Here is a 27,762-nt window from a genome sequence, read left to right on the forward strand (position 1 = left end):
CACATTTTATTGTCATGTATTATTTCATGACCATCAGGGGCTGACTATGCACTGTTGAAGGCTGAAGACGACATTTCTAACAGCAGATCTATTGTTCTAGGGTCAACATATACATTTTGATAAATATTCCATTTACAAAGTAACTGTTCTAATCAGATAGTTCCCTCATTGAATACAATATTAAATATGATTTTCAAGGTACACGAAGAGGAGGATCCTTAAACAAGAATAAGCAGAATATTTAATTAGCTGAGAAAGAAGTTGACAATGTTTTGTATTGAAATCCCGCTAACGCTCATTTAATGGAAATATCAGACCCTTAGTACTGGGTTGCGTGTTCATATCTAATTTAAAGTTTTTTGTATACAAAGAGTAAAATGTACACTTTAACATGTTTAATCTAAGTAAAACAACTAAAAGTTGACAAGTGTCGAATTTATAAATAAAAAAGTTTATGGTTGTTTGAAATGGAAAATAAATAGTTCGGTTATCTTGCACTTTGTGTGCCTTTAAATTAGACATTGACACCTGTGAAATTGTTTATCAAAGTTGTAATAAATATTGAAATAAACAAATCATAATGAAGTATAATTAGTATTTGGGCTATGAAATTAGAGGGACAAGGGTTCGTATTCCTCGTCAGGTCCCAGATTCCTTCTTCTGTACGGTTCATAGGATGTAACACACTGACACGGAATATTATTAGTTACGTAGTGTGTTAGTGACCTAAGATGATATATACGGGGTCAGTAAATTTCCAACGGGTGAGAACGAATTTATCTTACCGACTATATTTTTTGATGATTTACATTATAGTTTTTTTCATTTGCAATCTTAACACATCTTCTTATTTTCCTATTTAAGTGTTCAAGTGTTCAATTTTAAGAACATACTTCCATTGGTCTGCAACAAAAAAACATAATGTCAACAATAGCAATTCAATATCAACAACCTTGATATAACAATATTAAACAGAACTTTCAATACATTTAAATAATCAAATAGTGCAAAAGTCGTAACAACACTACTGACCGTGTATTGGAATAAGCCCGCCTCCCTACTAACCTAATATGGAATATACACGGTCTCCACGCTGACGCTTTTAACCAATTATATCCCTAGAAATGGATAGGAGGTAAGATAAATGCTTATATCTTCTTTGGAGAGTATATATTGGCTCTTTTTATTCTAAATACCGAAATAATCAAAAGTTTTACGAATTAAGATAGCATTTCGGACATGTATTTTAACAAGAGTAATTTTAAACAGCCATTACAAGGCAGGGTGTCAATTATACTTGTCATCGCCAATGCGCAGTAGTGTTTTATTATTAAACATTGAAATCATATGTCATTATCTGTATGTGGTCCAATGATTAAAAAGTCGTCCATTTTTTACCAGAAACCAGAAAGAAATTGTGTCATGAAAATCGAAAAGCGAGCGTCAAAAATAATACAAGATGGTCTTTTAGTATGTTTGCTAGGCACATACGTAGTTTGTTATATTAATGCCATATCAAAGCATTCTTTTATTTGTCTTAATAATTTATTACTATAACTGTTTTGTCTATTTTAAATACAAAAAAGAAGATGTGGTATGATTGCCAATGAGACAACTATCCACAAAAGACCAAAATGACACAGACATTAACAACTATAGGTCACCGTACGGCCTTCAACAATGAACAAAGTCCTTACCGCATAGTTACCTATAAAATGCCCCGATAAGACAATGTAAAACAATTCAAACGAGAAAACTAACGGCCTTATTTATGTAAAAGAAATGAACGAAAAACAAATATGTAACACATAAACAAACGACAACCACTGAATATACAGGATCATGACTTGGGACAGTGGTATAACAGTACAACATAAGAACGAACTATAAAAAATCAGTTGAAAAAGGCTTAACTCATCAGATGGACAAAAATATAAGTAGACGTGGCCGGGTACTTATACCCCCCGACACAAAAAGACACAATGAACAGATCTGAGAGTACTCGTAGTTATCTGACAGCTAGTTCAAAGCCACTAACAACTAATAAAAAAATCATGCATCTTAGACTTAACTATCAATCCGTACACATCCAACATCCAATGGATTTAGTGTAAAAACATCATAAACAGCCAGAGAAAAACATGACCTTGTGCAATGCCAAGTTACAGGTATCGACAGTTTGTAGATCCATGAATATGTATATATATAACATACTAGTAAAATTTAGTTAGCTTTTAATCTACTGATAACAAAATCAATATTTATTCCAATAAAAACAATATTCAATGATCTTATTACAGTGTTGAATAGGTAACCTTTTAGAATAAGTTTTTTTAAAGGAGCGACAAGTTTACATGGACCATTTCTAAATTTCCGGGCACGGTTAACAACATTTCCGTAAAAATGAGGATGTGCTATCCCGTTTGATATAAGTTTTCTACAGGTACATCCAAACTTCAAAACCAAATCTGTATATCTATGGAAAAATTTAGTAAAGGTTTTCAGTAATTTATGGTATCCCTGGTTTAATAATTTACCAGTAATACATAGGTTGCGTTTGTTGAAATCAAAAACGTCACAACAGACACGAGTATAGCGAACTAGTTGTGAAATATAAACACCGTAAGATGGTGCCAAAGGAACATCACCATCTAAAAATGGAAAATTAACAATAGGGAACGAAAAATCGTCTCTTTTGTCGTAAATTTTAGTGTGGAGTTTCCCATTTAAAACCGAAATATCTAAATCCAGGAAAGGGCAGTTATTACTGAATACATTTGATTTACTTAAAGTAAGTTCCTTGGGGTAAATTTCAGCAGTATATTGAGAAAATTCTTGAATATTTAACGAAAAAATATCATCAAGATAACGGTAAGTGTTGTTGAATTTATCAATTAAATGCAATTTCGTAGGGTCTTTACTGAGTTTAGTCATAAACTGTGATTCGTAACAGTACAAAAACAAGTCTGCTATTAAAGGGACACAATAAGTGCCCATGGGGATACCTACAACCTGTCGATAAACATTGTTGCCGAAACGTACATAAATATTATCAAGGAGAAAATTAACAGCTTCAATCAACTCAGCACATCTCCAGTAAGTATATCTAGCATATTTATCTTTCTCATTAGAGAAGAATGCTTTAAATGAGTTGCAGCAAATATATCTACATTCAGCTTTACCAAACGACCATTTAATTAAATAGGAAAACTTTTGTTTAATAAGATAGTGTGGGAGTGTAGTATAAAGAGTAGAAAAATCTAAACTATTAACAGAATCAAAAGGACCATCAAAAGCCCGTTGTTTATCTGAAATATCCAAAGACTTTTTTACACTCCAAAAATGGTTTATACCACTATGTTCATATATTTTATTACAATAGTTTATGATAAGCTCTTTAATAGTAGTTAATGAACTAGTTAAGAGCACTGACAGATTAGTTGTAGAACACTTACTAGAGGCCGAGATGAAACGATATTTAAATGGTTTTTTGTGTAGTTTAGGTAGCCAGTACATAGTAGGGACGTTCAAATGTTCAGAAGAAGAATTAAGCTTTGATGTGGTTGTGATATGCTTGTTTACTATATGACTCTCTGTGAAGCGGATGGACTTGAATGTAGATGAATTTAAAATTTCATTCTTAAGAACGTCCGTTTAGTATTTACGGCATAACACCACCACCACATTGTTGGCTGCTTTGTCGGCTGGTACAAACACAAACTGCTTTGAAAGTATTTGAAGTTTATTTCTTATTCTGGAAATAGGTGTATTATGTACTCTATTATTTACTTCTAAATTATTTTCAAAATGTGATATTCTCTTATCTACCACAGTCATACATTTATTTAAATAAGAATCAAGAGATTTTTTAACAGATTTTTCCCGTTTACACCATTTTTTACAAAACGAGGAAAGAACATATTTGGTGACTTGACGACATTCTTTCCAATCTATTTTAGATAGAGGACGATATTTTGGTCCTTTTTTCAAAAAGTTTTTAACCTCTCTGTCCTGGACAATATTGAGGTCCCCTATAAAACATGGCCATAGGGAACATATCTAAACCTGGACAATTCACAGTTTCAAGTGAAGGGAGTATTACTATCTATATTCACGTCTGATGTAACCGACGTATAATTAAAAATTAAACTTCTGCTTGGTTTTTTGTATGTGTATGAAATTATAGGTGGTTCTATATTATCAAAATACGGAGGTATAAAGTTTTGAACGGTAGAGTCATTAAATATACATCCATTTGACGTGACTCGGTACTGATACAGTCCGTCATTGTGCTATTGTGCTATTATAGATTATTGTATTCTTGGTTTTCGTTTTTGCTATTGTGTTTTGTCTTTAGGCATTTTTGTTTTTCCTTCTTGTTACATTTGTTTGTTTTTTTCAGTGATGAAAATTATAGCACAATGTTGACTGCTTCACCTTTTTTGACACGTTTACCTATTATATCTGTTTGTTTTGTTCACACATCGTTTTAAATATAATGAAATTGATGCAACTGTTATACAAGTGACAGGAATAGCTAGATATACAACCAGGCTCTACCCATATTTCCTACGTTAACAAATGCCTACAAGTCAGTTAAACGAGTTGATTCTGATGAAACGTGTAGAAATTGAAGAATATTTATGCACCTTGGTGGCATTTTTAACAGATATTGATATATGAAGGTCGGCAGATGAACTGTCGATAGGCTTGTTGGTCAATAACCAAAAAAACTTACTTCGCAGTAGCTTTCAAATCGGCCACTTTGTATTGTTAATTGTTTTACTGTTAAATATGTATAACATATCTAATGACAGACATATAGATTACAATCTATAATTTAAAAACGATTTCAATGCCATGTTTAACGTTGGAATCTTCGTCAAACGTGTATTTGTGAATTACAAAATTGTTAGATTCACAATTTAAAATATACAATATAGCGCTTAACTTTTCACAAAAAACTAGAATACTATAATATTTCAAAAGCATTCGGAATCCGATATATCAATTGCAAATCACTCTATGTCTCTTTTGAAATTGAATCATGCTGATTTAGTTATACATTTAGAATATTAGTCGAATCAGGGACATCGATTGTTGAATTGCCTTATAAATAATTATGTTTGACATAATCATATCACTTTTCAACAATAAGTAAAGAAAAATCCTATTTAGACCAATTATTTATCTTAACAGGTTTGTGCTTCTTTTTTTCGTTCGTACTTTATTTAGTAGATTTTGATAAAAAAGCTAATAAAATATCAAAAAGTTATATAAGTTAAAGAAACCGATAAATAAATAAATGTTTACTAGAAAAATACATTTATGTTTAATGAACAAGATATTTCAACAGCTCTTTATAACTTTGTCATGAATACCCTTTACAGGATAAGATACAGTGGAGGAATGTCAGTATTGCTTTGGTGCAAGAACATAACACTATTACTATTAATTGGAGAGGGTTGCAGTGCCAATACAGATTGTAAAACATTATCTACCTGTGAAATGGTATGTGATACCAGAGGACCTTTGTATAGATGCAACGGAAGTGGTCTTATAGAAGTGCCAAACTTCCCTGAGTCAACACTAGAGCTGTATGTAGTTATCATATGTAATAAAACTGTAATATATTCTCACTTATTGTATAGAACATATCATGCACAATATCATCAATTAAATTTTAGATCATTTAGAACCGCTCAGGGTATCCCACAATTTCAATTATTTCCGTTATAGCTGTTCACATTTTAGCATGTAGATTAAGACACGATAAAATTAAGATTGAAAGGCTAACTAAATAATATTACTTTTTTTTGTTTAAATGAAAGTTATATTTCAATAGATAACATGCGAAACATTTCGGAACAATTCAGTTTTTAAAACAATATGTTTGAATTTTCAGTTATATTTTTACATCAATAAATTAATTGTTCATATATAACTCAATGATAAACCTCAGATTTCTTTCATAATAAGACAAACAAGAAATGTTGTATGCACCAAATATACTGTAATTATGTATAATGCAAGAACTCTTTACATATTGTTATATGTATGAATCCAAATGTATAAGACTAACAAAAAGCTCTCCTATACGTACTTCATCTGTTTGCCGTAATATTGCAAAATATAAGTCCAATTTAATTACAACAAGAATGTTTCCAAAGTACACGGATGCCCCACTCGCACTATCATTTTCCATAATCAATGGACCATGAAATTGGATAAAAAATATAATTATGCATTAAAATTAGAAAGATGATATCATAAGGAACATGTGTACTAAGTTTCAAGTTGGACTTCAACTTCATCAAAAACTACCTTGACCAAAAACTTTAACCTGAAACATGCATTTTCATTTTCTATGTTCAGTGGACCGTGAAAATGGGGTCAAAAGATTAATTTGGCTGTAAAATTAGAAAGATAATATCATAAGGAACATGTGTACTAAGTTTCAAGTTTGACTTCATCTTCATCAAAAACTACCTTGACCAAAAACTTTAACCTGAAGCGGGACAGACGGACGAACGGACAGACGGACGAACAGACAGACAGACGTACGAACGGACGCACAGACCAGAAAACATAATGCCCCTCTACTAACACTGATTTGTTTTATTTTATGTAGAAATTTATCGTACAACAATATAACAAGCTTACGTGATGACGTTTTCATTCACAATGAGAAGTTGGAATCTTTGTAAGTAAAAATTACTGTATTTTTTTAAATGTCTGATAGTATTTACTATATGAATAATTTGTTACCTAATCGTTTGAATCAACCTTTGGAAGTGAACCTTCACTCTAGTGATTTCTTTTAACAAACATATAAGATCTATGAAGACAAATATAAAACGTTAAAACAGGATGGTAATAACAATGTCATGTATAGTGTAAGGGAAATGTGTGATGCCTGAAAGAGAACAAAGTTATTTAAAAAAAAACCAAAAACCGTTCTGCGAGAAAAAATTGAAACGGAAAATGCCTAGTTAAATGACAAAAGCTAAAACACATCAAACGAATGGATAACATGATATCTTAGAATAAGAAGGTAATATATGAGGATGATGTTACAAAATCGTGTTGACAAATACTTCGGCTGAACAAATATGTTTTAATGGTCTTACAATAGCATTTTTTCGGGCCCTTTATATCTTGCTGTTCTGTGTGAGCCAATTTGACCGCAATTTGACATTGACACTCACGCAACAACTTCTTATATCTTTCTGTAGAAAAAGAAATTAAAGTAATTTATTGTTTAATCAGATTCTTGTTATTTAAAACAAAATATTGAATAAAAATACCGGACGAGATAAAATGAAAAATGGGAAAGTCCAATAAAACTGCCAAAATCAAAAGTTTAAACAAACGGAACAAGTAAAATTACACGTGCCATATATCCGATATGTTAAAGTAATTCCATTAAGGAAATGATTGGTTTAAGCTAGTATTGTAGCTAACTTAATCTTTAAATTATATTACATATCTTTTGGTTCATTTAAACTTGTCTAATGCGAACACAGAGTCTTTAAAAGAGTAGATGTTGTAAATCACACAATATTGACGTTATGACGACATCAAACAAAAAGGTCAAATAAAATTGCACTGATTTGTGAAGTTACAGGAACATTCGGAAGACAACTGGTATCCACATTTGTTTCATATTTCAGATTTCTGAATTGGTAGTTTATGTATGTTACAATTTATACGTTAGTTGCTGTAGAATTGTCTTTAATTATCAAAAAAAATCCATGATTTTAAGCAGTACGTCTTTAATCATCTACACTTTCCATATACTTGTATATATTTATGAATTATATCCTATATTTACTTGATCAGTTTTCTCTACGCTTTTAAAACCATGTGAAAATGAACTTTTTTATTTCAAATATAGGCATATATCTCACAACGGTATAACTAGCGTACCTGTAGATGTTTTCTGGAACAATGTGGAATTAGGATATCTGTAAGCAGAACCTAAATCTAATCATGTCAGTACGTCTGTTGACAGAATGATATGTACTAAATCAAAACTTGTAATTCTGATTTTTTTATTCAGGTTGGCAACGCAGTACATTCCCCTGGCCGTTAATATTGAATGCATGATTTTTGTTTTGTCGCATGTTTCAGTAGATTAAACTACTGTTAACAAAATAAAGTTTGAACACAAAAGTGGACAGTTTGTTATTACACGGAGGTGGGCGATACATAAGGTACAATCAAAATGCTTGAATAGATTAAAAAACAACAAAACCACGGCGAAATAGAAAAAAATACCATAATAATGCATAATTCATAATATAACTGTAACTGACCACATTGATGATTGATTGTAGTCTCTCCGGACGGGTAGGCAGTGCATGGTCCATATGTTGAACCGGTTTTGCCAATGGTTAGAGACAATGATAAGTCTTCTTTATAGTATATTGTGTGAAAATAGACTAGCATAATTATGTACTTTTTTTCGGAAAATTACAAATATTAGTTATTGAAATGAAAACCAACTTATTTGTTTTATTTAATGTAGGGATTTATCAAACAACAAATTAACAAGCCTACCTGGTGATGTTTTCCAGAACAATCTGAAATTGGTTTCTTTGTAAGTTAAAAAAAAATGTAATTGTGTGAGTATGTTTGCTGAAATGATAGTAATGACTTTTTAATAATTTGTTATACTTGTATTATGATTCAACTTTGGTATTGTTAACCTTTTCCTGTTTGTTGTTTGTTTTTGTACAGAACATATAAGCTATATCGTGTCTATTACGACACATGTAACAGTTTGACGGTAACCACAATGTCATGTAAACTGCTGCAGGCAAATTGTGTAATGCCTATAATACCACTAATTATTTAAAACATTCACACAAATGGTGGATAACAACATTATATACATTTATCTATATTTATTTTAATTCCCTGTTTTTCTTTATATAAAAATTGTTCATACAAGAATTAATTTTAGAAAATAATATATACATATATTTATATATAAAACGACTCAATAATATTCAACGATTTTTCCCACGAGGGAGCTTGATCGTTACGAGTAACGATATACATGTATGTACACAATAAATAAATTATATAAGCGCCTAAAAAGTGGACATTTATAGTTTCCTTTTTTTGTTTTTGGTGCTGTACACGTTTTAGGCGTTTAGATATATATTAAATGTTTGTGCAAATTCTTTTATACTAGACGATCTGATACATATTAATCTTATTGGTTGGTCCTTTTTACATTCGTATACAAGTATATCTATTTTAATTTCAAATATTAAAATTTGAACAGGCAGATTTAATATGTAACATTAAATAAATTGCTGTCATAATGAATTAAGTTAGTTTTCAAAAAATAGCGTAATTACTTCCTCTTTGTGAATGTTTTCAGAATGTATGTCATTAATTTAGAGAGATAAAAACAATCGTTTTGTTTTATTCAATGTAGGTTGTTAGAGAATAATAAACTAACCATCGTACCTGGTGATGTTTTCAGGAACAATTCAGCATTGGAATATTTGTAAGTACACGATAATTGTCATCATTTTAGTATATTTACTAACATGATAGTGTTTCCCTAAAAAATAATGTTTTATCTTAATCTGTTGATTCAACTTAAACAATATCTTATACAGAACATGTAAGCTCCAACGTTAATCACATCTGACATGACCCGTTTAATAATAAATGATTACAATGAAGATGTGGTATGATTGTCAATGAAACAACTCTTCATTCAAGTCACAATGTTTAAAAGTAAACCATTATAGGTAAAAGTCGGGTCTTTTAACACGGAGCATTGGCTCACACCGAATAGCAAGCTATAATGGACCCACACAATTACTAGTGTGTTTTCATTCAAATGGGGTAAACTAACGGTCTTATTTATATATAAAAAAAACGAGAAATGAGAAACACTTATGAATCACATCAACAAACGACAACTACTGATCATCAGAGTCTTAACTTAGGACAGCTGCAATCGATTGCAACGGGTTTTTTAACGTTGTAATGGTACCAAAACTTCACTCTTATCTGAAACAATAGTGTAAAATCACAACATAGAAACACACATTATAACATATCAATTGAAATGGCTTAACTCAATTAAAAGACACAATTAACACAAGTGAACATACAATGAACGAAAATGTCTATGATTCAATGTAAATATAAAATCAATAAAATAAGGAATGAATAATTAAAGTAACAGTATTTGATTTAGTTTGCTTTTGATATTCACAAAAAATATCTCTGTTCGGATTTATAATAGCGGATATCTTTATCTATTAAATCTCTTATTGATATTTTTAATAATTTATGTTATTATCATTACATTTGTAAAAGAGACATACGTGGGAACACTTTGACGAATTTGCTACTTAATGTGTTCTACTCTATTGTTGATATAGAACAATTGTAAGTATTGTTTATTTAAAACTATAACAAATGTCAAACTGACTAGTTCCTTTTTACATAGAAACTGTAGATGTAATAGGGACAACCAAAATAAATAAGTCGATCAGAAACTGACAGCATCACGTCGAAAACAGAAGCATAAATAAGAGTGAAAGTCATGCATCTAACAAAGCAGTGTTTAATAAATTAAATACAATGACAATAACATGTCATCAACCCCAATGTTTCAAATAACAAGCGCATCATCAGAGCACTTCAGACAAAAATCGTCTATTTTAAGACTACGTATTTTTAAAGTATGTAGTATCTTTTGTATGACGATCTGGTTATACATTTTTGTTAGCATTACAACTTATGTTTCCATTGCGTGATTTTGATATTTGGTTTTAGAAGTTCTTTCTTAACTATCGGCATATTCTTCTTTTGTTTTATTTTAGAGATTTATCAAACAACAAACTTATTAGCGTACATGATGCTATTTTCTCGAAAAATGTTGCATTGGAATTATTGTAAGTAATACCTAATTCAAATCGAATGAGTATGTTTGATAACATTACAGTCAAGGTAGAAAACAGCTAAAAGGAGTATCAATACTCTCAGGGTTAAAAACAGTTTAAAAGTGTAGAAGACAACTTTCACGTTACTACTAGTATTTAAAATCTAGAGGTTGAATAACTGCTTCTGAAAAATGTAATTGTATTAATCTAGTGTTGGTGGAAGAAAAGGCCTGTTTAGATATCGATACGTTTATCAAAAACAAATGAAATTTTACCTAAAATATTAATACAATGTACTAATGAGGAAAACGAGCTAAAACTAAAATGGCGATACCCTCTGGTATTATAGTTGTAAAATTACAATACTAGACAGTTGTCTTGAACTCAAGAGACTACAAACGACAAAGAGTGACGATACTCTTTATTTAATCAGTAACATAAATTTACAGAGGAAGTAAACGTTTAAAATAAAAAGGACAAACTCTGTTAAATACACATTTTAGTAAACGTGTTGGGTATCACTTGAGAAGACGCGGGTGAATTACATTGCATTGATGATTATTTTTTTATAATGTCCATGTTGTACGCATCAACGGATATATGATATATATGCAAAAAGGCTTATATTCAGTGTTTCGGCACTTTTTGATTGGAAAATATCCAAACTAGCCAAAAATGGGATTATTATATCCCCCCTTTCCTAATTCGCCTTTTCAGAATCTAAAGAATCATGGGTAATTTCATTGTTCGTACCCCAAAATGAAAATAACGTCACGTCATTGGATGAATTTCCATTGTTGATGACATTTTAACCAATCACGACGTTTTGGTGTACACTTTTGAAAATATTACCCAGGATGCATTAGATTCTGAAACGGCGAATTCTAATGTGTTTGATATGTATTATTCTACTACACGTACATCCTCTTTGTTCTGTAAGTAATCCAAAAACTTAGACACTAACATGTACAAAACTGACTTGTTTTGTTTTTAATTTAATAAAGGGATTTATCTAACAACCACCTAACTAGCGTGTCGGTAGCCTTTGTCAGTAATAATGTGGCATTGAAACATCTGTAAGTTGAACATAACTTTATTCACTATATAGAGAGTTTATAATCTTCATCTGTTGATTAATCTTTGGCATTGTGAACTATTCCACTGTACATTGCTATTTTTTTTCCACCAAGGAAATACAAGCTTAATAAAAACACCTATTAAAGTAATAAAATTAATAAATAACCTCTTTTTCTTAAGTCATTGTTAACGGCTTATACTAAGAGGTGATTTATTAATTTTATTACTTTAAAAATTGTTTTTATAGAAAAATTTTCTACAAAGCAATATTAGTGAATAATGTAATGGGCCGACATGAACCCCGAAATGGAGGGTGATTGCAGCCGCTCCAGACAGGTGTGCCGTGTATGGTCTACATAGTTTATTGTTAAAAGAAAATTGTCAGTGATTTTAAAATCAATATAGATGTTAAATGTACGTTCTATCTATAATTTCGACACCATGGGTTACATGTGAAAAGACATGTAGCAACCGAACATCCTGAATATTTGATTGTTCGAAATGAAAACAAATAATCATAAACAATGTCACGATCATGCATAATGTATATTGCATGTTATTCATAAACTGATTACAAGGACATATAGCTGAAACCTGTACCTCTTTGTCAAATAGCAGGTTCGTTATAAATGGACATTATGCAATCAACATCTGTTATAAGACAACCAAAGCATGAACAAGGTCTCTTTCATATGTTTGTTTTGTGTATTGTAATCATATTATACAAATAAAATATCGTTAAACAAATGTTAAATATCTAGTTTAAAAATGTCTCACTCCAAAGGGACATAAAATCATTTGTTAATTACATGGTTGTGTTTGTTGATTCGACACTTTTTATGTATTAAAACATTTCTTTTTTTACTTTTCTATGTTCTCTAAGTTATTTAGTTAAAAAATATAGTCTGTTTAATTTAATGTAGGTCCGTATCGAACAACAATCTTACAAGGTTACCTGATGATGTTTTCATGAACAATGTGATGTTGAAATCTTTGTGAGTTAAAAATAACTGTTATTTTATGAATATGTTTGCTGAAATGATTGCATTCACCTAATAAATAATTTGTAATTTGTTTATTTAAATCATAGAATGTAATAAAACTATACAACTGGTAAATATATTGTTACACTTTAAAGATACTGTCGAAGGGTTATCTAGTTGTAAATTGCTGTCTGAGTAAATGCATCAATTAAATTATTTCTAGACTGCATTATTTTGTTCGTTGATTAAAGCATTTCTTTCATAACAATCCACATATTATATTTACAATGGAATAACTCATATAACATAAAAGCTTCCTGTATCATGTCTATTTTCTGTTCGTTTTAGAAATATAATTTATTGAATTGAAAGAAAAAAAATGGATTGTTTATTTGATGTAGGGAGTTATCCAACAACAAACTTTCAAGCATACCTGATGCTGTTTTCAGTAACAATGTGAAATTGCAATCTTTGTAAGTTGAAAAAGCCAACTGTAATTTTGTGAGTATGTTTGATGAAATTATACCATCTTCTTAACGAACAATTTGAAATCCTAATTTTCGTATTCAATTCTAACATAGCAAACCTTAACGAAAGTATTTGCTGTTTGTTTTGAACCGAACTTATAAGCTCGATATAGACAAATATGATAAATGAATTAGATGGCAATTGTAGTGCTATGTATACTGCAAAATGTGTTATGCCTGAAAGAGCACGTAACAATTGAGAACATTCACACAAAGTAGGCACAATGAATATCAAAATGTACACCATTTAAATAATATCTTAAGTTTTTATATCTCTGTTTCCATTGTTTCAATAATATAATTGTCTGATACTGATACATTTTAGAATATATATTATGTATCTGCGCATTTTCGTTTAAACTAGACGAACAGTTACATATTTAATGTATTTAGTGGTAATTTTCAAGTTTTATATATATACCATTCGGCATATTTTATTAATTACAGTCAAGATTTATTGCAAAATTAGTTTTAGATTGCCTATTTGTGTTCATTGATGTAAGAAGTTTTTCTTTAAATTTCAAGACATTTAACGTACTGTTTACTCAAGATTTATTCTTTGATGCATACTTTATCTAGTGTCTGTAAGTTATCGAAATTTAAGTCAATTAATTTAAAAAGAATAATGGTTTGTTGTATTCAATGTAGAAGTTTAGCTAACAACTATTTAACCAGCATACCTAAAGATGTTTTCAAGAACAATGTGGCATTGGTATATGTGTAAGTAAAAACTAATGTATTCATGTGGTATTTAGTACGTAGGTGAAACTGGACGATATTTATCTAAACGCATTCAAGAACATCTGTATCGTTTTTAAAGACCCAATAAATTCAAAAGTATCATTTATCAACACCTTAAGAAACACAACCATCCTATTAAATATTTAGCAGTCCAACCTTTAGAAGCAGCAAATAAGCAGCCTGGTGAATCTCATTCAAAGTTGGTACGATCACTAAAAATAATTGAATTACATTGGATTAAGAAATTACAGACAGTATACCCTCTCGGTCTAAATGATAATATGATATGAATTGGTAATATATCAAGAACCGATTCCGTTAACATTTTAGATATAGTTTTTAAAACTGTTCGTAAAAAACTGTTCTCACGGTCGTAGAAAAAATCGCAATAAACCATACCAATATTTCGGGCTTAATTTCTTTTGAAAAAAACAACGACAGACGTTATCTGTTAACAAAGCTCTGTTCATTACCGGTTAATAAGTAAAAAAAAGTTATGGGGGATTGCAACACAATTTCATGTAGCAGTCCTAAGTATGAAATTGTTCAAATTATTATGGCATATTGTTATTCTAAACTGTTTCCCAAAATTGATCGCCCTGAAGATCATAAAAAACATTTTATTAGAATAAAGTATGTCAATAAAGGTTTTGATTTTGTAAATTTTGGCGGTATTTTTAACGACCATTCTGTTAAAGAACAAATTCCTTGATATTTCGATAATACTGAGCTCCCTCTTATTTGTTATATTTACAAGAAATCTAACCGGAAATTTGTGTTTAATTATAGCCAATTGGGTAAAGATGTTAAAATAAGTGATAAAATTGAGAATGGAAATGGGGAATGTGTCAAAGAGACAACAACCCGACCATAGAAAAAAAAAACAACAGCAGAAGGTCACTAACAGGTCTTCAATGTAGCGAGAAATTCCCGCACCCGTAAGCGTCCTTCAGCTGTCCCCTAAACAAATATATACTAGTTTAGTGATAATGAACGCCATACTAATTTCCAAATTGTACACAAGAAACTAAAATTAAAAAAATACAAGACTAACAAAGGCCAGAGGCTCCTGACTTGGGACAGGCGCAAAAATGCGGCGGGGTTAAATATGTTTATGAGATCTCAACCCTCCGCTTTACCTCTAGCCAATGTAGAAAAGTAAATGCATAACAATACGCACATTTAAAATTCAGTTCAAGAGAAGTCCGCGTCTGATGTCAGAAGATATAACCAAAGAAAATAAACAAAATGACAATAATACATCTTGTCTATGGTCAGGTTGTTGTCTCTTTGAATTATTCCCCATTTCCATTCTTCATTTCATGGTAATATGTTTACAGACATGATAGTATTCCGCTAACGTATAATTTGTTATCCGAATCTTTTGATTCAGTTTTGGCATTTCAAATCTTTTTTCTGGTAATTTATGGTTTATCTGGGTCGCGCCTTACCTATTTGCCAGCATAGTCCGCAACAACATCCATCAGTAACCTGAAGTTCTTGTTCCAGTTTATGGGCTGGAGGTTCATATGTGTTGGTTCCTAAGCTAATAACTATCTTATAGGTCCCTCGACTAACAACTATCTTATATAAAAAAGAAGATGTGGTATGATTGCCACGGAGACCATTATCCAAGCCCATACAGCATAGTCAGCTATACAAGGCCTCGAAATGACAAATGTAAAACAATTCAATCGAGAAAACTAACGGCCTAATTTTTGTACAATAATGATCGAAAACAAACATGTAACACATCAACAAACGACAACGACAACCACTGAATTGCAGGCCTCTGATTTGGGACAGGCGCATACAAATACATACATAATAAGTTGTTCATTGTTAACGATGCCAAGGTCGCCAATAATAACCTGGCCAGGTGGAATACAATTATGTTGTGACGATACACAAGTTATCTGGCGGTTTACTATTCACATCTTCGAGGTTAAAGGCCACAAATAGCCATTTGTGGTTGTAAATCTTGGGTGCAATAGTTTTGATGTAAGTAAAAGAAACAGGTGTAGCTTTATTTTTAAAATAATCAAGTATAGTTTCTTGTACATAATTCTGGTGGAAAATATTGCTAATATTGATAGCATTACTTGGATAAAAAATGTGTTTTCTGTTTTCTGACATCGTTTTGAATGTAAGGCAAGAAATTGAAGAAAAATACGTATTTTTTATGTAGGAGTTTATCGAACAACAATCTAACTAGAGTACCTGATGCTGTTTTCATGAACAATGAGGCACTGACACATTTGTAAGTAAACATTTATTGTAACCATATTAGTAAGTTTGCTGAGATGATAGTATGTACTTAATGAAGATTTTTTTATTATTATGTTTTTTTGGTAGTGCAAATCTTTATGCCTGGTATTTAGTGTTTGCTTGGTATCGAACATATGTATACAAATTGATTATAACGATTGGACAGTAAACCCAGTGTCATATATACTGCAAGCGAATGTGTTATGCTTAAAAGACATTAGACACATTAATTTGAAAAAAAATAACACTAGAAACAGCTATAGACGCATACTGTATGAAAAACACATAAGACAAACATTTAGATATATTAATTCCAAAATAATTACATTCATTTAGATGTATGTTTCATTATTAAACTTTATTCTGATAGGCTAACTGCATCACTCAATAAAACTGATCATTCATGATAACTCGTGGCTCCATAATAAAGTGCAGGTCAGGTGAATTAAATAAGAAAATTATTAAATTTGTGTTTTCATGATTATCTCGAAACAAATATAATTATAAGTAGTGAATGTTTCTTGTTGTAACTTCATATGTTTGTAAAAGCGTTGACCGTGCGCATATTTTTAGAATAAAGCGCTTCCGCACTTCATACAAAATGTACTTCGGTCAACGCTTTTACACCCCAATGGAGTTACAAAAAGAAGTATTCAATTCTTAAATAAAAAACAAAATACAACAGATATAAAAAAAATCATTTATTTTCTGTCTTAATTTTTAAAAAGTTACGTCTTCTATTATAGCATTTACATTATAATTTTTTTGCAATCAACTTGTATCATCAATATAAAGGGGCGGAACTCATAGTATCATACTGTAAAAACTATATTGCACTTCCTAAATGTTACGCTAATATTGTATTTAAAGCGCAGAAATTACTATGTTAACCGTTGTGTACGCGTCGAACCTTTAAACAAACTTATTAGTAAAGGTTATCTTACCAATGTTGTTATTCGATATTTAACCATAATTTACATTGTCACTATAACATCTCCATTTTCGTCAACAACATAACTAAATTTGTATTATTTTCGAACGGATGTATTAAGACACACCACGTTCATTTTTATCTAAAAAAAGGTCGACTATCCTACTGCCTATCGACAAAGGAGTAGGTTCAATAAGACCCCATTTTGGCCCAAAAATATAGCAGTTTTACAAAATTGTGAACGTATAATCTTTAAGCTATTTATTGGAAAGTAAAATACTTCTGCTACATAATTATAGGCTGTTTTTAACAATATAATGTACATTTATCGGGTACTAGCATCATTAAGTCATGCTTAATTACTGAAATGTTCACAATTTTAGCATTTCAGTTAAATTTTAGACGGTTTCCATCTTAAATGAAAGTGGCCGCATTCGTGTTCATTCATAATATTGAACGGAAAGTTGTATTTGATGATAATATATAACATACATAAAGGTTGAGGATGAACACGGATGCGGCCACTTTCATTTTTGACAAAAAAAATTTGAATCGGAGGTTTTTTAATGACTAAATCAGTTAAAATATTTCACAAAAACTAATCAAATCAATTGAAATAGACACTTTAGTGTTTAAAGAGTGTTCAAAATCTTTCGTTAGATGAACATGAAATGTAGGGCCAAAATCGGCCCTTACCGGACCTACTCCTTTATTTTCGGCATTGCACAAGTCATGTCTTCTTTGACTGTACATGAAGTAAAAATACTAAATCCATGGGATGATTTTAGTTGATTTTGGTCTATGATGATTTTTTAGTATTAAATTTGTTTGGCTTTTAACTTGCAGTCAGTAACTGCGAGTACTCTCAAATCGTACTTTCTTGGTAATTTGACCTGTTGATACTTTTTGTAATGCATGTTTTTATTATTTCGTGTTTACTTATTTTTTTCTGGTCCATATACCAGCTTTGATAAGTGTTTTGAATTACTCTACATTTTCATTTATCCGTACTATGAACATCAATATTATTATCTCCTTTCTCCTTTTATACTGTATATACATCAGAATGGGTTGTAGTTCCCAAAGCAGCTACTATACGAAGAAATCCTAGGAAAGTTAAAATCGCCTCTTTATATATGTTGCGAACTCCATCACAAGTTAATTGGCATTTATGGAATACCCGGTTCTCAAGTAATTATAATAGCGTATATATTCCGAATGTCACAACTTAAATCCCGTCGGCTTTTTTCCCCAATGTGATCTACTGCATTAAACTTATTACTCGGTTAGTACTAAACTGATCTTCCTGCCCTTCCAGAAAACATGAGATCGCTCACAGCTTTTGGTGGGGTTGGTGTTGCTCAGTCTTTAGTTTCTTATTTAATGTTTTGTGTACTGTTTTTTGTATGTTTTACTTTTTTCATTTAAACCATGGTGTTGTCAATATTTATTTAACTTATGCGTTTGAATGTGCCTTTTGCATCTTTCGAGAATAGTCTTTGCTGTTTTGATAGTACATGCATTTGACTAAATGTGTGATGAGTTTTTCACATCTTTTGATTATACAGAAAATAGTGCCTGTTAAAAGTTGTTATCCATTTGTGTCATGTGTATCAGCATTATAGTTTGCTAGTTTATTAGATAATTTCTGATTTGAATTTTCAACGCAGTTTAGTATTTTTGTTATTTTACTTTTAATATCACAGGTCAGTTTCGAAATATAAAAATAGATTTGTTTTGTTTATAATCAAGTACAATTTGGATCGAATATTTTTAATTGACTTGTGTTGATAACGGTGTTTTTACGATTTTTTTTAAATGAAATAGGTGTATTAACAAAAGAAGATCGTGAACATAATTTCTTTAAACTGAAGATGTATTTTTCTGACGTTTCAGTCTTGTTGAAATCTCGTTCCAAAATAAATTTTCAAAATATGTGATACAAATGGAAAATATCGATGAATTTGAAAAGCATAATAATCAAACTTAACTCTATGAAAAAAATGTGTATTTACAATGAGTAGTTTTGAGTAATCAATTTTTCAAATTTTATTAACAATCAAGTCAGTCATTTTAGCCAAAATTTGATGAGTGCGTCATACAAGAAATAATTTACCAGAAACATGTACATCCCCATATCTTTTTTTTTTCTTTTTAATGGTCTTAGATATGTATTTTTGTTTGTTTCTCTTTTATAACAAAGAAGTTGAAAAGATAAGCATTTTTTTCTTAAAGAGAGAAAAATCACAATTTTACAAAATCGACAGCACGGTAAATTTGACACACAAAAGGATGAAATATGATAAAAATGTCTAATATTAACACCTACATATAGTTATTTTAAATGAAATTTATTCAGATAGATCAACTTCATTGTTATTGAAAGTATGAAAACAAATTTAATACTGGGACTGCGATCTTTTTCTAAGTGCCGTGGCAAAATAGTGCACCACAAATTTTTTTCTATACCAATTATGTGTTTACAGTCATATAAAACCAAAAATCAGGTTAAAAAAAAAGTTTAATTCTCAAAAAGGTTGGGCTCTGTTAGAATAATGCGTCAGTTGCTTTAAAGAGAAATCGCACTATTGTTAATACGCATCGCTCTCGGTGCCGCTATAGTGTCGTGGTCGTATTATGATGTCGCCGTTTTCAATTCTGTCGCAGTGGTTGCTAATTTCTGAAACGGCGGCCCGCTCGAAGGGGCGTTTCACTAAAGCAGGAGAAAGAAAACGACGTTTTGACTTAAGTGCAAATATGAAAATGCTACTCGAAACGGACACAATGTATGGCAAAAAAAAATGGTCAAAAGTGGTCTTGATATGGTCTTGATGTGAATTACTCTACGATTGAGTTAGTATTTTCATACAAACTCATTAATTTATCATACAGATTTGTTTGTTTCACCGAAAAATATAGTTCGATATGAGAAATATCAACATTTGTTTGTTGATCAAGTCTTTATTATTCGTAGCAAAATCCGTCCGCTTAACTATTTTGTGTATAATTGTTTTTTTTTAGTTTACTGTAAAATTTATATTTTCAAATGTAATATTTATTGATCCCACAGATTTCTTAGTTATATGAACAAATATTGTATAACAAAAGAGATATTAACACTTTTTATCGATCAGTTAATATAATCAACACGTAAATCGGCGAATGTGAAAGCCGTCTGGTATTTTTTTTGGTGTATTATGAAGTTTAAGTTTTCACATAAGATATCTTTTAAACGCGCAGATTTCTTAGTTGTATGAAAAAATGTTGTAAAACAAAAGAAATATTAACACTTTTTGTCGATCAGTTCAATATATGTTAAGCGTACATCATAGAATGAAATCTATCCAGTCAACTTTTTAGAGCGCTATTTCTATATTGCGGTATAACGCGATTCTCTTAAGTGTTGATGACGTGATATCTCGAAAATAACATCGGTCACCCCGAATTTAATTCTGCCTAAAATATCGTAATACGTATGATCTGTCTACATGCAATATTTCAATGAATTATTATCATTAGTATGAATAGTGTGTTTCCCTTGAACATAATTTTAGAAACTATGGTCGTTGGTTTCAGTATTTCCTTTTTAACTATGGACACCTTATATGTTCGTGTGTTCATAAAACTAACTATCCAATAAATAGTTCTTCTGTTTCCTTAAAAGTGTTCGAAATTTTACACATTTATTAAAAAAAATGGTTTCTTTAACTTAATGTAGGGTTTTATCGAACAACAACATAACAAGCGTACCTGACGGTGTTTTAGAGAACAACAGGACATTAACAAATATGTAAGTAGAACATAACTATTATCATCTTTTACAGTATGTTTTTGATAGGATATTGTTAAATCAATGTCACATTTTTTATTGATTTACTTTTCTTTTTAAATTTGAATATATCAATCGGCTTATCCATGAAAAAATTGAAATACGACCAACACATTTTGTTCTTTGACACACCTTTTGGTATACATGCAATGAGTATACTTATTCCTCAAATTAACCTGTACATGGAGAAAATGTTATGTCAATGATGAAAATATCAAAATATCAAACTTCAGCAAGTTCATATTCACATATAATGCTTCTCAATTTTTAGATATTGCAAAGAATGTTTTGACTGTGACTGCTTGTATGCTTCAACCTATCAATGGATAACTACAATTGTAAAGGACTTACAGGCATACGAGTTAACATGCCGTAACGGAGAAGCTCTCCCTGACACTATTGTCAAATGCACAGGTAAGGTGTTCTCGTTGTAGAAAGTTGTACTCTAATCAATCTAGCTTTTTTGTTGTTACTGCTTATTTTTGATAGATACTGTTATTATGAAATGAATATACGGGATCTCTTTTTTTTACATTTAATAAAATACAGTACCCTTTCATAATTGAGTTTACAAAATGGCGAAGACATAACCCTCTATTAAACCTGTGTATTATTAAAATCTACTTAGTCACTTTCTTTTTATCTTTTTTTTTTGCATGAAATTCGGTACTTTTTCTAATATAATCTCCGTACAAATGCACGGAAGTTTGGATTATAATCTATAGGGAAACAAAAACCGTCTGCTAGACAACTTGCCACTTCACTGTAAGATACTCCTCCGTAAATCAAGAGAACAGGTAGCGGTCTGAAAACAGATGATGTATACAGGGTTTCAGCTGGCAGTCATCATTTTCGCATTTTGCAAAAAAATAAAAATTGTGCCGATTAAAATTCATCATTTCGGAAGAATTTGGCGAAAGAAATATATATAACGGTTTGGTTTAATCCATCTTATTTTTCTATGTTTTGGGGTTTCTCGGCTCGTACTTTACCAGATCAGACAATACGGGGAATTAACCTCGAACTTGTTACTTATTTGACAGTTAATCAATTTGATTGCATGTTATAGCTGTAGGCAAAAAAGGACTAATTAATAAAGATGATTTGTATTGTTTGACAAAATAGTATGGTTATATAGATTCCGTCTCATGTAATATAAATATAAGGGGTGTTGTTACTACTTTGCGACACACGTGTTTAAAACCTTTTTATTTTCCTGGGCTTGAAAAGAAGGAAAGTTTTAAACGAAAAACATATGTAAGTTAGTTGGCGAAAAGCGAAATAAAGTGGCGAAATATCATTATATTGGTGAAAGAGTTGGTGAAATTGATAGACCTTTGGTCGGCGTAATATCAACTACAAGAATAATACGATGCTTGTAAACAAAAAATAAGTCAAGGTCTTGCAAAGGTCCGAGGAGAGATTAAGTTCCGAGTGCCTTGGTCTTTGCCTAAAGACCCATTGTCTGCGCATCAATGAAGGTTGATTGCATGTTTTACAATAAAGAGGGACCCTTGTCAAGAATAGAAACAGTGATGCATACATTTCTATGCTCTACGATTGTTCCTAGTCTTTTATAGCTCCGTCTTTTTTTTCAAATCGATCATGGATCTTCCGCCGGGACAATATTTATACAGTGTAGTAACTTTATCTTGCTTTCACATGGATATTTTTGAATATATGAAGAAATTATTCAAGGTTCAAATTGAAAGGAGAGAACATTTTTGCTTTTGCTATTATGCGTTGTCTGTGTGCATTTTTTTAGTGTTTCTTAATGACAATAACATGGTTCTATACTTATACATTTCGTAATTGAACTGCGATCATTTTTGTACTCCTGTTTTTCATTTTTGCCAATGTTCTTTGTATGTCTTTATGTGTTTCGATTTAACATATGGTGTAGCTCTGTACGTAAACATACCGTCATAGTGTTATATTTCCATAGTAAATATTTGTTAAGATATTCGTTAGTTTTTGCAGTGATAAATTTTAAAAGTCGGAACATTTGAGATCTCTTTCAAGGCAAGTTGCTGTGCCTTATGTATTCCCGTTCAAACAATATACAGTTTATGTATTTCTTACCGTTCATACTTATTGCAGTGTTTGAATTAACAAGACCATTCGTGCATGAAGTTCAATACTCGTATGAATTTTGTTCACCAATACAGCCGAAGTTATTTTTTCGTCCAGATAATATAAATGTTCCGTTAAAGTCAATTTTACAAATATCTCATAAGAAAACAGGGAAAACAATAAGTGAAAGAAAAAAAAAACACGCTGTTTTCTACAGTTAGTGGAAATTCAATTCACAACCGAAGTTTATTCACAATTTACGAATTTGCATCATCAGTGGACAAATTATATTTAATACCATACAATATAGTTTAAATATTATATTTCGAACATCTCTTTTACTAAATTAAATGAAGTTGGAAAAGATGATAAAGAGACAAGATCTTTTCTTAATCTTTCCTTAGCCAACAAAGATCTCGATGGCGTCAACTTAGGCAATATCCTTCATCATGAATTAGTTCAATCGAAAATACCTCCTTATTTCAAAGACCAGTCTGTACCAATGATTTCTTATACCTATACCAAACCTCTTGCAACTAAAATTGTCAATTACAAAGTTTAACACGTTTTGCAGGATCTCGATGTTGACGACTTCAAGTCTAAACCTCCTGATTTCACTTGTGCTAGTTCCCAATTCACATATCCTGCTGGCCACGCTATTACCGGTGACCTCAGCATTGTTAATTACACTTCTCTACGAAATGTGTTATCGAAAGGTCCGAAATATTGTGAGCCTAAATCCATCAATTGGAAATACAACTTTAAAATCTTGATGGATTCAGTCGAGGGTTATGCCAGGCAATGGGTTAAGCGCGAGATGGAAGACGTAGACACTCTTTCCGAATGGATTAAGGCAGTGAGGTCGTTGATACAAATCAGAATTAAGAAACTGAATGGGTCTATCAATGCCCATACTACGTCAATCTTTAAAGACCCAATGTTGCAAAACACCTATCCTACCTCCATGACAAATATGTTGTTGTCCCCGCAGATAAAGCCCAAACAACATCGTTTTTGTGTGTTAAACTCATTACATTAACTGCTTGATAAACGAAGTAGGTATTGACAACTCACTTGGGAACTCAACATATACCCTTAAGACACTTACCAAAGAGGAAATCCTGGGTAATCATAGGTCTGTTCTATGTTCCTTTGGAATTTCAACCAAAGATGAAGAACTGGATCGTCCATCACTGTATTGGATACCTAAACTACATAAGTGTCCTTACAAACAACGATATATTGCTGGGTCTTCCAAGTGCTCCACGAAACATCTTTCAAAATTATTAACATCTATTTAATCAGCAATCAAAGACGGGCTTCAAAGTTATTGTGAAACTGCCCATTAGAGGTGGCGTGAATCAGATGAGGATACTTAAAAATCCAAAGATCTTTAAGGGTACATACAATCTAACTCTATTTCAGCTTGTAACAGTATTAAAACATTTGACTTTTCTACTATTTACACATTCAAGTATTCCACATTCCAAACTAAGAGACAAATCGAAAGAGTTGGTATTGCTTTGCTTCATAAAAAAGAATGGCCAACGTAGATACAAGTATCTTGTCTTAAGGAGGGATAAATCCTACTTTGTAAAGGATCACTATGATTCAAACAAAAAATTCTCTGATATTATCAAGATGCTCGATTTCTTGATTGACAACATATTTGTTACGTTCGGAGGACGTGTTGTTCAACAGACTGTCGGCATTCCAATGGGAACAAACTGTGGCCCTCTACTTGCCGACTTGTTTCTTTATCATTATGAGGCTGATTTCATCATGTTCGTGCAGTAACTTCTTAGGAAGAAAGATAAGAAGTAAGCAATACCCTGTAATTCTACTTTCCGCTATATAGATGATGTTCTTTCACTAAATAATTCAAAATTTTGTGACTTTGTGGAACGCATCTATCCCATCGAACTAGAGATAAAGGATACTACAGATACAGTTCAGTCCGCCTCATATCTTGACTTACATCTAGAAATTGACAATGGGGGTCGGTTGAAAACAAAACTTTACGACAAAAGAGATGATTTCAGCTTTCCAATTGTGAACTTTCCATTTCTAAGTAGCAACATTCCAGCAGCACCTGCATATGGGGTACATATCTCCCAATTGATACGATATTCCCGCGCTTGCATTTCCTATCATGATTTTTTGGATAGAGGGTTGCTGCTCATAAGGAAGCTATTAAACCAAGAGTTCCAAATGGTGAAGTTGAAATCATCCCTTCGTAAATTTTACGGACGCCATCACGAGTTGGTTGACCGTTCTGAAATAACCGTTTCACAAATGATATCGGATATGTTCCTTACGTCGTTACTACAATCCCCTTCCCTTTCATGAATGTGACCTACCGAATTGAGACTATTTACCGGATTTGTTGTCACATAAGCATCACGACGGGTGCCACATGTGTAGCAGGATCTGCTTACCCTTCCGGAGCACCTGATATCACCCCTAGTTTATGGTGGGGTTCGTGTTGTTTATTCTTTAGTTTTCTATGTTGTTTCATGTGTACTATTGTTTGTCTGTTTGTCTTTTTCATTTTTTGCCATGGCGTTGTTATTTTGTTTTTAGATTTATGAGTTTGACTGTCCCTTTGGTATGTTTCGTCCCTCTTCTTTAATAGACTTGTCATCTCATTTATATTTCTCAACTGTAATGAGTAGGGTATGTAAACTGCATATGTTTAGGTTACTTGTCGTATATGTCACCGCAGTGTGTTATACGACCAGAAACACCTTGAAATATGCTTTATCTGACGTTTATATATTGTATGGAGTGAGTTTCTTTCAGAACGAGAGCTCATTCTTTTGATGAATCAACCCGGACGATACCAAATTTTAAAGAAATATGGTTCAAGGCATAGAATAATGACCTGTATTAGGTCATATTTTTTTTCTAGCTGAAATGCAACTTATGTATTTACTATGTACTATCATTTGCCTGTTTGTCTTTTTATTTTTAGCCATGGCGTTGTCAGTTTTTTCTCAATTTATGAGTTTGACTATCCCTCTGGTATCTTTCGTCCCTATTTTAAATATATATAGGCAAAAGTGGTATGAGTGCAAATGAAACAACTCTAAATCAAAGTCACAATTTTTAAAAGTGAACATTTTTAGGTGAATGTACGGTCTTCAAAACGGAGCTGTGGCTCACACCAAACAGAAAGCTATAAAGGGCCCCAATCAATTTCTTGACTGTGTAAAATCAGTAACAACGGGAACACCAATAGTCATATTTATATAAAATGTATAATGTACTTAAACATTTATTAACTAGTGTGATAGTTATCGCATATTGTTGCAAATAAAAGTTTACTTTTTAATATTCCATTCAAAGTTTTAAGGCAGAAATAATAAAAAAAAATCGTCATTGACGAGCATTTTAATTCTGGAAACAAATAACGTGAAGTTTTGTAAATTTATCGCTACAATACAGGGTATTATGTAAGATGAATTTAATAATGCAAAACTGTTCATAGCATTTATAAAACAAGCAAGATATAACACATTCGTGAGTAGGATTTTGAAGATCTTACTTATTTGCACTGGTTTGGAAATGATACTGTGACAAATATGATTCAATATTCGTTTCTTGTGTTACATACATCGTGTCAATTCTTAATTATCTACATCTTTTATCTACCTTTTACTCACGCAAAGGATCAAATAACCGATTTTTGAATTGTTTTATAAAAAATTGCAGCCAGGTAATTTAAAATAAAGTGGAGGCGGTTGAAATTTTATCCAGGATTGTTTGTTTAAAAAGTGTATTTTTTTCCAAATTAATAGTTCTATTCGTTAAAAATAATTGAACAAATAATTAGCTTTTTTTGCCATAAAAATATCATAAAGACAGAAAAAAATCATAGCACCCTCTTTTATCTAACGTGGTACAATTACCTACACATTAAAATAAAAACCGGTATCGGACGATTACTTGATTTTTTTAAGACTGAATAAACATTTCTACACTTTATATCAATCACATTGACAATAAGCTGTAGGGCATATTTAAACTTGAACGCATCAGAAAAATATATATGCCCCTTTAGTGTGGTAGGGAAATAGGATGCACATCCTGCAAATCTTTGCAGATATTAATATTTGTTGACGCTAACTGTTTACATAATTTTAAGATGAGATAAGCGTTAAACATACCATACTGCAGCATCATTGGTTTACATATTTAAATTCTTCAATAAGGATAGATATGAAACATTTTTGTAGACGATGGATCACATTTAGCAGTTGACATTATAGAAAATGAAACATTGTGTTATTGCAAAAACTCTACTTCAATGAAAGAATCCTCTATGGATTCAACGACTGAAACAACCCCGCCTATAGAATCAACAATTGAAAAGGTCCAGCGTAATACCAAGACCGATGGCAAGTCACATTAA

At 31.4% G+C, this 27,762-nt stretch overlaps 1 protein-coding gene across 1 annotated transcript; it reads left to right on the plus strand.

Moving 5' to 3' along the window:
* The first annotated feature begins 1,124 nt into the window (after positions 1 to 1,124).
* Positions 1,125 to 27,762, plus strand: LOC134727848 (carboxypeptidase N subunit 2-like). Its single transcript, XM_063592242.1, has 12 exons — positions 1,125 to 1,135; positions 5,391 to 5,597; positions 10,351 to 10,422; positions 10,860 to 10,931; positions 11,924 to 11,995; positions 12,920 to 12,991; positions 13,381 to 13,452; positions 14,155 to 14,226; positions 16,436 to 16,507; positions 21,165 to 21,236; positions 21,547 to 21,689; positions 27,587 to 27,762. The coding sequence occupies exons 1-12, from the start codon at positions 1,125 to 1,127 to the stop codon at positions 27,760 to 27,762; spliced, it is 1,113 nt and encodes a 370-aa protein (XP_063448312.1).

This window comes from Mytilus trossulus, chromosome 8 (genome assembly GCF_036588685.1).
Source record: "Mytilus trossulus isolate FHL-02 chromosome 8, PNRI_Mtr1.1.1.hap1, whole genome shotgun sequence".
Taxonomy (NCBI): domain Eukaryota; kingdom Metazoa; phylum Mollusca; class Bivalvia; order Mytilida; family Mytilidae; genus Mytilus; species Mytilus trossulus.

Coding starts and splice junctions, on each gene's coding strand:
- LOC134727848 (XM_063592242.1), top strand. Junction 11,996..12,919: donor AATGTGGCATTGAAACATCT/GTAAGTTGAACA, acceptor AATTTAATGTAG/GTCCGTATCGAACAACAATC. Junction 14,227..16,435: donor AATGTGGCATTGGTATATGT/GTAAGTAAAAAC, acceptor TTTTTTATGTAG/GAGTTTATCGAACAACAATC.